At 35.7% G+C, this 14,577-nt stretch overlaps 1 protein-coding gene across 3 annotated transcripts in view; it reads left to right on the top strand.

Moving 5' to 3' along the window:
- Rhp (GTP-Rho-binding protein rhophilin) overlaps nt 1-14,577 on the top strand; it is a 126,011-nt gene that overhangs the window by 93,048 nt on the left and 18,386 nt on the right. For all 3 annotated transcript variants that reach the window (XM_076129086.1, XM_076129085.1, XM_076129087.1), the window contains one exon: nt 8,055-8,171. In XM_076129086.1, coding sequence (XP_075985201.1) covers nt 8,055-8,171 — 117 coding nt within the window. The remainder of the gene's footprint in view (nt 1-8,054; nt 8,172-14,577) is intronic.

The raw sequence follows: 14,577 nt of genomic DNA, 5'->3' as shown, positions 1-14,577 counted from the left end.
CAGTGACTAAACATTTTCTAACTCGGCCATGTCTGTCCTATGCGTAGTATATTCCCGTCTAATAGTTATTAGGCGGCTACTTAGCATTTATTGAACAAGCTACACAGGTTATTTATATCATTTTATTACCTAAGGTTTTTAACCTAAGACTAAAATAGATCTAGACTTAGAATAGCTTAGAAATTTCCATAGAGTTCTAATAAAAAAAGGAATTCTTTGCTCCCTATGAAAGTTAGCGAGAATATCTGTCCGGAACGATATTAAGTAGCATATGCTATCATAATAGAACAAGCTCTTATTAAAAGAAAAATTGATGAAATTTTGCTTTAACTAGTTTTTCTATGTTCGCTACAAGTGTTACCTTTTTCGATAATAACTATCCCGTGTGTGTCCAAAAATATAACCACGCTTACTAGAATTTAATTACTTCGATACCGTCTGTCCCGAGAGCTAAGGTTAAACGAAGCAATGCCATTATCTTATAATTCGATCGTTTACAAACATACATACAATGACATAAATACATAATATCACGCCTTTTTCCCATAGGGGTAGGCAGAGCCCAAAGAACAACTCTCTCGGGAAACCAATCTAGTACATAACATTAATAAATAAATAAAATAAATTTAACCCATTACTGTCCCACTGCTGGGCAAAGGTCCCTCCTGTAATGAGGGAGGGGTTAGGCCTTGAGTCCACCACGCTAGCCATGTGCGGGTTGGGGACTTTGCATGCCCTCAATAAATGTATTAAACTTTTAAAAATTTTAGGCATGCAATAATTTAAACATTTTAGGCGTGCAAGGTTTCCTGACGATGTTTTCCTTCACCGTTGAAGCATGTGACAATTATTTCTTTCACCACTTTCAATACTTGTGCGATAACCACAATCGCCATCTCCGTTCTTCAAACAATCTTCTTCTTCTTTGCCCCTCCCACACCTCTGGTTTTGTTAACTCCTCCTTCCCTGTTCAGTCTATTCTATTATGGAATGCACTCCCCTTCGAAATCAGGGCGTCCACTAACCGTCTGGCATTCAAGGCCAAAGTTCGGGACTATTTCTATTTGTTTCTACGGGTTTCTTAACTATTTGTTTATTTTGCTCAACTCACTCCTTCACTTCTATTATACACCTACTTCTTCTTATCTCTGCATCACCCGTAGGTTGACTGGTAGAGAATGCCATTGGCATTAAGTCCGCCATTATACATTTTGTATATGAAGTTAATAAATAAATAAAATAAATAAATTTCTAATGCACACATAACTTCGAAAAGTCATTGGTGTGTTACCTTGGGTTCGAACCTGCGACCACTTGCGTGGGAGGTGTCAACTTATACCACATTGCATTTATATTTTTAAAAATGACTTTTACTCAACACAGCACGCGTACGCGAACTATCGTCTCAAAAATGTATATTTTATCGATCAATATAGCTATTTTAATTAAAATAACACATAAAACAATAAAAACATACGTTTAAATAATAAAATAGCAGTTTTTACAACGAAATAGAGCAATAACTTGTGTGTAACAGTTGTAAATGTTACGCCTTACATCATTGTGCGGTTAAATGCAATTCTATAAAACAGTAGCTTTACTTAATATATGACGTAAATATGCAATAGTTTGTAAAATATTGTTTTTCATGAGCATTGGCGAAATATCTTACTATGTTAATATGAAAAATTGTGAAAGTAGCGTCTGTCTCTGCGGTTTCGGGTTTGATTTCCGAGTCGAACAAAGTGTTTTGGTCTTTTTCTAATTTATATTACTTCTAATAGTAGTCTGTATATAGTAACGTGCCCAGTAACTGGCAATAGGCTCGCCCCTTTTTACATGGGACTTGTTAATGGCGAAATGAGTATGTATTAGGTCGGGGAAAAAGTCTTTTCGCATTATAGTATGTATGAACTTGTAATAAAATCTCTTTGGCTTCAATAATCACAAATGAGTACACGGTTCATTAGATTTCTTTCAGTGAGCTCGTGAGGTACCCAAATATCGAGCTGTTTTGTGTTGAGGAAAGATTTTTAGAAGTTCATACATACTATAATGCGAAAAGATTTTTTCCCGACCTAATATTTCTTACTTCTCTGTCTACACCTTCGGATATAACAGGCGTCATATAATGTATGTACGTATTAATTTGTGATAGGCAAGGTTATAATATAAATGCAAGTACAGCCGCGAGAGAAAACTAGTTCAAAAATAAATCCTAGGCCTAACCTTGAAATAAACACACGCAATCAATAAAACATTAAGATCATTAAACATGCTAATTATCACATTTAAATGTTAATACTTTCTCATACAAATTACTTAAATTATTTATGCCATTAGAAGTAATTAATTTATTAATGTTTTTTATACAATTTATGATTTTAATTAGCATTCATTGGAGTAATCATTTTGTCAGTTAATGTCAAATGTGACAGGATATGTCAATGTCAAAATTGAAATTTAGGTCAAAATCTAGAGTATGTCACTGCTAACCTACATCAAATTTGCAGATTCTAAAGTTTATATTTTTTTGCGTTTAGGTTGCCACGCGGCAGCCATTACGTCGGGAGGTCGCGGATTCGATTCCCACACGAAGCTATTATTTGTGCGATCCACAAATAATTGTTTCGGGTCTGGTTGTACTTTTTGTCCGTTGTTTTTATGTTTGTAAAAGTTCCCGCGACACAAAAGCAATTCTTAATGCGAGAGTTGCCTTATTTAAAAGAAAAAATAATAATATACCAATATTTTATATGCGATTGTATAAAACCAACACTGAATCCTCAAAATTTTACATAAGTGGTCAATATTTTTAACCATTATTTATTTATTTAGGGAAAACAAACAGATAACAAATAAATATATAAATATTTTTAACCAATAATCTGTGTAATTTGTCATTACGTCAGATTACAATAATATAAACAAAACGAATGTAAAACGTTTAATTATGTTATGTAGGTTAATCTAAGATTAACACTTAATCTTAAGTTATACATACTTGAACACATTACTAGTTAGCAGTCATACGGGTTTTGTTTTCGTACAATATATTAAATTCGTAATTTTTAATTGCATACGTATTTCAGAATAAAAAATGACTGCAATAAGCAAGTTATTTTTTAAATTAAAAATAATTTGTAAGACTTGTAATTTTTGACGTAATTTACTTTTTTTGGTTTGCAATTATTTCAGTATTTAACAATGGCATGTCTCACGTTCTTTTTTTCAAAATTTAAAACCAAATTATAACTCTCTACATAAGTTAAAGTCATTTAAGTTAGACATGAATTTATTACTCCGGAAAAGTATTTAAATCTTGATTTATCTCAGCCATCCGAAACCATTTAACAAAAATAACATAAAAAATAAAAACTACTGGTCTGTTTGTATTAAGTAAACTATGTATTTACATACATAAAAACACGGCATTCTCCCATTTAGGCAGAGACCGAAGAACGCTACTTCTTACGATCCTTACAAACTTCCCTTGCCTCATTCACATCCATACATCTTGTCATACAGGACCGCCGGTTACGAGTACTACGCACCTTTTTTCAAGACATCACCGATATGATCCGTGTATGTCTTTCTAGGGCGTCCCCTCCCGGCGTTTCCATTTACGCCCGCACGTAAATTTTATATTTATAAATAACTGTATATTTTTCTTGCATATTATTTTATTATGCAAGAAAGTAAGCGAGAGATATTTAAATACCTCATAATGTCACGGCTGACAAATAACTCAGAATAAAGATAGCTGGATTACCTTGGCTCTTTATTGCACCAATAAAAAAGTAAAAGTTAACACATTTTAGGCCTACATGCCTTAAATTGTTAAAATATGAATGAGACTGTCATTATGTACCTAATTATAAAATAACAAATTTCAGTGCTTTCTGCATCCATGAAAAATAATTTGATGGTGTACAAATTATATTAATCTATTCGGTCCATTTAAAAACCGTGTCGCTATTCTAAATTGTGGTGTAGCACTCCCATAAAAAAAATGTTTAAAAATTAAGGCCTAACAAATACAGCAATATATTTTTTTGAATGTTTCTGCATTGTCCTGGAGTCGAAAGTAGTTTTTTGATGCTTTTATTAACAGTAAACAAACTTTAACTGACAGCAGATGCTTTGTCAGATACTTTCTCTTGAATTCCTCTGACACACTGCAACTTGTCAAGATGCACGTCTTATATCATAACTTACATTATTTATCAATAAAAATATATGTATATTCTTTACATTACATTGGCTTCACGATGTAACGAAAGCCTTAAGGACCCAACTCTTAACGAATATTAATATAAAAATTTATATAAAATAAATATTGTTCTACAATTCTATAGTTGACTGGATTAACGCAAAATTATTCAACTTGTATTCGTAAAAGGTTCATATAAAATGCCCTGGCTATGTAATTTTTCTGGTAAATAGTGTTTAAATTGTAACTACTACAGACTGAAACATTTTATTAGGCACACATACCAACGAAAATACGAAACTGTGACGTCATTATTTCGTATTCGTATTATTTCGATACTAAAATGTTTTTTTGACATTTCATAAAGATAAGTCGATTTGACTGGTAGTCATCTACCATGCATCAAAGCTATTTCTATCAAACTATCTAAAGCATTGGTTCCCAACCAGAGGTCCGTCAAAAGTCATAACATGGTGCGCGAATGATTTTAAAATCTAAAATTTTCAGGATGATTATTACACTATATTTTTTATATACTTACATAACCCTGCTAACAAGAATAATATAAAAACGGTCTCGGACTAAGAAAAGGTTAGGAACCCCTGATCTAAAGCAATAAGTATAGAATGCAGGCAAGTATGTAGAAACCTCAGCAGGTTGTGGTACGGTTCTCGCGATTGCGTCGTGTTCCGTGCCACGGCACCACGTTGCACCAGGAAATGCAAATATATACATACATAAACGTTATTTATTTATACTTTATATACGCTAGGTGAGGTTTTTGAGGAGCTCGTGGCTTAGTTAACAACAGCCGCGCGGGTCGATCTTTGAGGTTAAGCTACGCTTGCCGAGGTTGATCCGTGGATGGGTGACCATCTTATACATATCGAGTTCCTCCGTGTTTCGGAAGGCACGTTAAATTGTGGGTCCCGGCTGTCAATTTCGAAGATCTTTGACAGTCGTTAACAGTAGTCAGAAGCTTGAAAGTCTGACAACCAGTCTTACCGAAGGGTATCGTGTATATCCCAGGTAACTGGGTTGTGGAGGTCAGATAGGCAGTCGCTCCATGTTAAACACTGGTATTCAGCTGCATCCGGTGAGACTGGAAGCCGACTCCAACATAGTTTGGAAAAAAGGCTAAGCCATGATACGCTAGGTGAGGTTTTGTAGAATTGTTTTACTGTTTATGAGTTTATTAGCATTGCAATTATTATAAGCAGAAGTAGCTGTATATCATGTGTATTTTTTATCATTTAATTGAATCAAAATCACACAAAAAATATGACAGTGGGAGTCCTTAGTTTAGATTTTTAGCTCCGAAGTCGTCAATTTTTAAATTGTCGACTTCGTAGCAGTAAAATCTACATTATATTCCATTTTGAAAGCTAGGTCAGTCAATTGCATTATGCTAAGACGGTGGAGCGCCGAGCATTGCATGTTACAAGATCGAAATTCCCGGGAACAATTTAATTTAACTAATGAAGGATTTCTTGGCACTCTATATTTAGTAGTTGGTACATGAGTCACAAGCAAATCAAATCAAAACATTTATTGTTTGCTAAGTCTTATATAAAACAAATTAATTCAATTCCTCGTTTCGGGAGAAGACCTTTTCACGGCAGTGGGACAGAAATGAGCTTAAAAAAAATAATTTCATATACAAACATCATCACATTGACCAACGCTCACGTATTCATTATATTAGTAGGATAGGATGGTCTTTTTATAAAGTCCTTGGATAATCTAAAAGGTATTTAAAAGAGAAAAGTCTTAAGTACACAATCAACTTCCCATCACGTCGATCGCTGCAGTCACATCAACATGCGTACATCGTGCTCTTCATTTGTATTCACTCACAGTTCGTGGGACGTGTGACTCTTGACTTTTGATATTTATTTATTGGTGTTTAGTTAAAAATACAGAATTGTTTTTATTTTTTGATGAATTAGCTTTGGTGTCTTATTGTGCCTTCGACTGCTAACATTGGCATTAGCTTAAAATGATAAACTTCTGACTAAATAGTTTTTCAATTTGTAGGAACGTTAAGAATATCTGTTAATTCGTTTTTGAGTCTGTCCTCAACAGACGCGGCGGGGTTGTATGGAATATAATATGGAATCATAGATCTATATGCTTTGTGTCTCGCAATATCACTGATCCTTGTATTACATCTTTATCTTGTCCTTATCCCAAGGTAAATGGCGTCGACTTGATATGTTTTTTTAAACATGCTGTCAAGAAATTTAGCTAATTTAAACACCAACGCTCCTTGGCAAAGATGCTTGAATACAAAATGAAAATCACGCCTTTTTCCATAGAGGTCGACAGTGAAAAGTATTAAATAGATACCATTGCATTAGAAAGCTTTAAACATTTGCCTTGACACCACATAACAAACACATTACAATAATATTACAATAACTGACCTAACGATAAATGACGTAAGAGCCCAAGATGGCGCCGGCCACCGTATGGCATAGCTAATTATTTGCGTAACTCTAATTAACGTGGTCCGTCGCGTGCAGTGTAATGACCCTGGAAAATATGCGCTTATCATTATAATTAAGTAGTCCAGTTTATTAGTGACGAAACTAGCAAGCATTCTTCGGTACCGCTCCTAGAATTCTTGAAAACTGTTTAACGTATTGTACATTTGAGGTATTTTTTCAATACTAATCCACTGCTGGGCCAAGGTCCCTACCGAATCGAAGGAGGTGGTGCACCATCTTGGTCAAGTGCGGGTTGGGGACTGATTTGATTTCATGTATATTAAAAGCTTATACCTTTTATCGTACAAGATCATTTTCTAGCAGTTTTTCATGTTTTTAATGTCAATATCTAAGAATTTCTTAATAAAAACTCATAGATTTAAGAAAAAAGATTATGTTAGATCCCAAATACGAAACTAAGTCATTTTTAGTCAGAAGTTTGCATTTGCTAGTACTTACTCTTTATTTAACATGAATGAAAACACATGAATGGAAACAATCAACATTTTAAAATTTCTTTTGACGTTTAATTAACTCGTAAAGAAAACAGCAGCAGCTTCTGGCAAATTAAAAGCCTTAAAACATAAAATTTACGAAATAACCTTCAACAAAAATACTATTCTTACACAAAAATCTCTACCACTTAATGACATAACTTAACAAGTAGATATTCAATAGAAGTACAATACATTATAATGTATAAATAGTGAAAGCTCACCTCCATCATAGCATAGTGCACCGTGGTAGTGCGTGCGTCGCATTATAATATACCTGACGATACCTGTCTCATTTGTTGTGACTTGTTTATAACCGTGAGAATTTAAGTTCAAAACGTTTGTTTATACAATAAAATAAATATGAGGAACTTTTTATAATCTACCACTCTCTTTGTTGGTCAATTTAGTCTTCATTAGAATGAGGGAAGATGTAAAGGGTGCAATAGAGTTCTTTAGGGCCCAAGACCTTTTAATAGTCCTTCTATGGCGTGTCTTGTAAAAACAACTATAGGATATCTTATAGTTGTTTTTACAAGACACGCCATTTAGTTTGAAATATCTCCCTAGGGAAAATAAGTTTTATGAGTTTCAGATGTTTCGGTCCGAAAAATAGCTCCAGATTTCACAGAATTTCCCGCAATTTTCGACAAAAACTACTATCAAGCTATCGACTAGGTAGCTTGTTGACGCGTTAGTCGTTAAGCTTGATGTTCTTAAGACAATGTTCTGTATTTTAAACTTTGTTAGTACTATTTTGTAAACTATGTTGGTACTTGTTTTTAAACTATGTTGAGGAAGCTCTATATGAAGGTATAATAATTAAATTCTAACGTATGCTGTTCTCTTGTCCCGCAGGGTTCAGACCCTCGCGTGGCGACGTGCCGCGGGCGGCTGCAGACGCGACGTTGCCAGCTCAACCAGGAGATCAACAAGGAACTGCGACTCCGGGCCGGCGCTGAGAACCTGTTCAAGGTAACTGTTGCTTCTTCTAAAACGCCCCTTTCGTGAAAACATGCGGAAGCACAAAAATCTTAGGTTTGTTCAAAAACTTTCATACCATTTTCAACTTCATAAAGGTAAGTTTAAAAAAAAGTTGCTTATTATTGGATCTTCGGCTGTATCCATTTAAGTATCAACAAAATTGATATTGTCGTTTAGCAATGAAAGCATAAGAAGCAGACAGACAAATGGACTTTGATATTAGACATTTGTATGGGAGATTTTATTAATTACGAGTAGGGCGATCCGTGAGTCAGTTAAATACACTAACACTTTGACAACTTTGCCCCACACGAATAGAAAAATAGCACCATAATCTAGGAAAAATAAAACCAAGGTGTGGTGAACCTAAACTCCACCTAAACTCCTTCTACTCTATGGTAGATGCCATATATTAATCATATAACGATTTGGCATTCTCTGTCAATAAATATATCAAACACGTAATGCTCGTATAATATTAATACATAATATTGGCGACGAGGAAAAACTGAACCTAAATGGAAAAGCTACGTAAAAAACGGAGCACCCTACGTGGGATGCTCACCAGACTCGATACCTACATCGAGCAGAGGGCGACGATGTCTGACGAGGACATCACCGCTCGCTCCGCAGCCTTGAAGGACACCATAACAGCACTGCGAGAGTTACAAGAGAAGATAGAAAACAAAACCATAGATGATAACGATGAAACAGCGTATTTACACGAACAAAATTACGGCTACGAATTCGAAGAACTTCACACTATTTTAGTATCAAAACTGTTAACAAAAAAAACCATTATTCAAGGTCAGCGACAGGAAGACCAACATAGAATATACCAATACCATAAGATTATACCAAAAATACAATTTAATCCTTTACATGAATCAGAAACGTTCAATAACTTTAAAAAACGTCTGGAAGTGTACTTTAGACTTAATGAAATTACTGAGACCCACATGAAGACAAATATTCTTCTGTCTACATTATCACCAGAACTCCATGAAAAATTATGTGATTTAATAGCACCAGACGAACCATTGAATAAGACATTTAACGAAATTACTGAAACACTTGACGACTACTTAGACCCAAAACCTAGCAAATGGGTTCTACAACATAAATTTATATCGAGAACTCAAAAAATCGGATGAAACAGTAGCGCAATACGCCGCAGATTTAAAAAAGCTCACTACCAACTGCGAATTTAAATGTCAACACTGCCAGAAAAACATTTCAGAAAGCTTTTTATCTCTTCAACTCATAAGAGGATTGAAAGATAGCGACGCACGTACAAAAATTTTACAAGACCGAACAGTATGTACATTTAAACACCTGACACAGATTGCAACATCTATTGAAATGAGTAAAGCAGAAAATACATCAATGCTTCCGAATGAACAACCAAGTAGTGACAATATCAATAAAATTTCCACTGATTCCTACAATAATTCAAAAAAATCTCCTTTTAGAGGAATCACACCAAGAGATTTAAAAGGGAAATGTTTCCGCTGTGGTTTAAATCACGAAACCAAGAAATGTAGCGCTATAAACATAACATGCTATAAATGCAAGAAGGTCGGACACTTAGCTAGTGTGTGTCTACAACGGCGCTCAGATGCGAAGCCCAGTAAGACTACACCGGATATAAATCAATTAAACGACTCAGCGATAAGCGATGATGATGAATGGAATGATATTAATGTTATATCTGGTGAAACATCCGAAAAATACATGATAACGGTACACATTGAACATGCTAAGATGAAAATGGAATTTGACACTGGAGCCACACTTACTTCTATGTCATTACGAGACTACAGAAAATTGAAAATCGGCAAAAGAATCTTTAAAACTAATATAAAACTCAAAACATATACCGGCGAAGTAATCGAACCTGCAGGTGTTGCATACGTTCAATGCAGATGCCAAGGAAAAGAATTCCACGGTAAATTATACCTCATCAACAACAACGTTGACCCCGTTTTTGGCCGGAGTTGGATGAAAGAACTCGAAACTCTAAATTTAGCAGATATAAAAACTTTACAGCAATCAGAAAATCTAGAATTAGACCAGCTTTTGGAACTTTACAAGACATCAGTATTTCGATCCGACTTAGGCGAAATACCCAATTACAGAGGACACCTAAATCTACAAGAAAACACAAGACCAATTTTTATCAAACCACGTAGAATACCGTACGCTTTAAAAACCAAAGTGGATGAAGAGATCGAGCGACTATGCAAACAGGGTGTCATCACGAAAGTCGACCACTCTGATTGGGGTACTCCAGTGGTACCAGTTGTCAAACCGAATGGGAGTATCCGATTGTGCGCTGATTATAAAGTTACACTAAATAAAGTCATACAAGATGAACAATATCCAATACCTATGATAGAAGATATATTTGCAGAGATGAACGGAGGTAAACTATTCTGTACACTCGACATCACCCAGGCATATCTCAACATGACAATGGATGAAGAAAGCGCAATGCTACAAACACTAAGTACGCATCGAGGCACTTTTAAGGTGAACCGCCTAATGTTCGGCGTTAAGGTCGCGCCGAGCCTTTGGCAGAAATTTATGGATAAACTCCTTCAAGATCTCGAAGGTGTAAAATGTTTCTTTGATGACATCATCATTCAAGGCATCAACAAAGAACAATTACTACAGAGACTTAAGCTCGTGTTAGACAAACTAAAAGAAAGTAACCTACGAGTAAACAAAAATAAGTGCCACTTTTTCAAAACAAGCATCGACTATTTGGGACACACTATCGACAAAGAAGGTCTACACAAAAACAGAGAAAAGATTAACGCAATAATTAAAACAGAACGCCCAGTCAACACCGCAGAATTGAGGACATTTCTTGGAATGGCAAATTTTTACAACAAATTTATACCCAACCTATCATCGATCACGAATCCACTGAACAACTTACTCAAGAAAGAATCTAGTTTTCGATGGTCTACAGAATGCGAACAGAGCTTTATACACATTAAAAAAGAAATTCTAAGCGAAAGAGTACTTATACATTTTGATCCCAAGAGGCCCTTGGTTCTTGCAACAGACGCATCTCCACTGGGAATCGGAGCAGTACTATCACATAGACTCCCAGATGGATCAGAAAGACCGATAGCATTCGCTTCCAGAACACTATCGGATAGCGAGAAGAAGTACAGCCAAATTGACAAAGAAGCTACTGCCATATACTGGGGATTGAAGAAGTTCTTTTATTATTGTTACGGTAGAAAATTTATCCTAGTGACAGACCATAAACCACTGACAATAATTTTCCACCCACATCAAACGTTACCAGCAATGAGTACAATGCGATTATTCCACTACGCTCATTTCTTATCTGGATTTGACTACAACATTGAATACAGAACTTCGCCTAACAACTCAAATGCAGATTACCTATCCAGGTTCCCAGTAGAAAACACAAAGGCAAACAAAATGGACCAGAATTACAGCTTTCAACTTCAACAAATACATACCATTGATGTCAACCCAAATATCATAGCGAAAGAGACAAGTATTGATTCCGATTATACACCATTAGTACTCGCATTACAAACTGGCCGATCACTTAAAACGCTCGGTTACAATGATAATGAATTTACTTTACAAGATGGATGTATACTAAGAGGAACGCGAGTCTTAATCCCAAAAACATTACGCGAACGAGTGCTGGACGAACTACACCTCGGTCACCCGGGCATTGTGAAAATGAAGCTACTGGCCCGCAGTTTTGTATACTGGAAAGGAATTGACAATGATATCGAAACAAAAGTTAAGTCCTGTAGAACATGTAGATTACAACAAAATGAACCAGAGAAAGCACCACTACACCACTGGGAACACCCAAAGGGCCCCTGGCAAAGGCTTCATATTGATTTTGCCGGACCTGTTTACGGATACTATCTTTTAATAGTTGTAGACGCATTTTCGAAATGGACAGAGATTATACCTACTAAATCAACGACAAGCTCTTGGTGCATCCAAAAATTGAAAGAACTATTTTGCACCTATGGAACACCTCTACTCCTTGTCTCAGACAATGGCCGACAATTCGTATCGGGAGAGTTCGAAAAATTTCTAAAAGACTGTATGATTTCGCACAAAACCTCTGCTCCATACCACCCTGCAACCAATGGACAAGCTGAACGATACGTACAAACAGTCAAGAGAATCTTACGAAGCTTAGAGGGAGAAAGGGGTAATCTTCAAGAGAAACTTGTCATGGTAAAAACTCGCCTCAGACGGACACCAAACTTGAATGGTCAGACACCTTATCAGTTAATGTTTGGAAGAGAAGTTCGAACAGCATTACACTGCATGTTTAGAAACACCCATAAAAAAACTACATCAAAACATCAAGAGATCAAGGTCAGACAGTTGGAAGTCGGCGAACGAGTACAGGCCCGTGACTACACGAGTGCTAAGCACCATTGGCAGTTTGGTACTATCACAAGACGTCTAGGCCGACTTCATTATGAGATCCGCACCGACAACGGCGATGTCTGGCGCCGACACCTCAACCAGGTGTTGGCTGCATCTTATATTCAGCAGAACAGCTAAGAGGTTAGGAGGGGAGAAATGTGGTGAACCTAAACTCCACCTAAACTCCTTCTACTCTATGGTAGATGCCATATATTAATCATATAACGATTTGGCATTCTCTGTCAATAAATATATCAAACACGTAATGCTCGTATAATATTAATACATAATACAAGGAAATGAAGCAAAACCAATCATAAAACTCAGCCATTGACATTCAGGCAGTTTCCTCGTGCAAATAGCTAGAGGCTATGGCAATCATTCTAATAGCACTCGCAGTGTCACGTCGTTGGCACTTTCCCTTACATTATACTGAATAATTTGACTCTGTTTTGTTAATACAAGCACGACTATTTGTTGATTGTGTACCTATATTGAATTGTGTATTGATGATTGGACTTTCTTAAGGTTGGTTACAAATGTGCAAAATTGTTAAAATAGTTTTTCTGGAAAACTTCAACAGTATGTATTCTTACAATAGCTTTACTCGTAAAGAGTTGTTTCTTCAAAACCATGCAATGCTTTTTAAACTCGAAATTTCATTTATTTATCTGTTGTTAAGACTTTGGCCTAACTCGTCCCTATTTCGGGAGAAGTTTACATTATTCAAAAATATCACATACTTAGACCCTTCTCATAATCATAAGACATAAGCATGACTGTAAATGAAGCTAGAGATTTTTGATCTCAGCCTACTCTCATGCGGTAAGACGTGTGGGTATCTATCTACGTTTGTTACCTATGAAATTAGAACCGCAGTTCAGTGAAATAGTATCAAAAAAGCAAACGGCGACGTAATCGTCTTCAAATAAATCATTTCCTTGAAGTATTTTGTTGTCAGCGTCCTGTGAACCCCTCATAACAAAGGAGGGACATCGACCCTCATTGTGCAAGACGCATGCGACCGTAACCTCCTTGGGTCTGTGACCTCTCACCTTGACAAGCACTTGTATGGACGAAACACTTTAATTGTTCAGACATGAGTTTGTTTACTCCATGACTGCGCTTTATTGCGTACTACGGTTATCGTCTTTTCGTGATATTGTACATGGTTGATGTTTCTAAACTATGCACACATAATAGTACAGCGCAAAGGGGTCTTAAAAAAGATAATGGTTATGCGTGGATTATGCACAATACATTTTCATCTTATCTTCCTTTAAGCAATAGAATGCCTGTATTCCAAAAGCATAGGCTTTTAAACCAAATGAATAAATGAAAATTAAAATTAGTAGTCCTGTTATGGAACTCGGTAGCTAGCTCAATTATATAGTTATAGAAAAGAAGACTATAGTATAGTAAATAGACTTTCATTCGCTTAGAAGTTTTTCTCCCGAAAATTCGATCAAAATTTACCTCAAATATAATACGTTAGCATAAAATCTTCCGTTGCCAAGACACCTTACGAATCAAATCATAGTATACCAGCAGTAACAATATCGTACATGTCACCGTTACTTCTGATAACCTATCGCAATTCTCGACACATTGTTCACAATAGTCAGGTGGAGCTTTTTACTGCGATGACGTGTGATCGATGTGGTTCGATGTCCTGTAAGTGAACATTTCTGTTCAAGTGTTGGTTATTACTTGTTACATAAGTGGCATTAATTATGGCCTTCAGATGTACTTAATTTAATACGTTTTTAGTAGTATATTATAGTTTCCTGGCTAAGGTAGATATCATAAATACGTATAAGTTCCAAATCATATTTTTTGTTAAAGTAATATAATAAATATTTTGTAAAAGCAACATCCACAGTGATTTTGGTCAAAATAGGATGTTAATATTTCAATGTTTTACACAACTTAGCGAGCCATTGCAGTC

The sequence above is a fragment of the Anticarsia gemmatalis genome, chromosome 22 (genome assembly GCF_050436995.1).
Source record: "Anticarsia gemmatalis isolate Benzon Research Colony breed Stoneville strain chromosome 22, ilAntGemm2 primary, whole genome shotgun sequence".
In the NCBI taxonomy this organism is placed as follows: domain Eukaryota; kingdom Metazoa; phylum Arthropoda; class Insecta; order Lepidoptera; family Erebidae; genus Anticarsia; species Anticarsia gemmatalis.
This window is presented reverse-complemented; position numbering and strand designations above follow the sequence as displayed.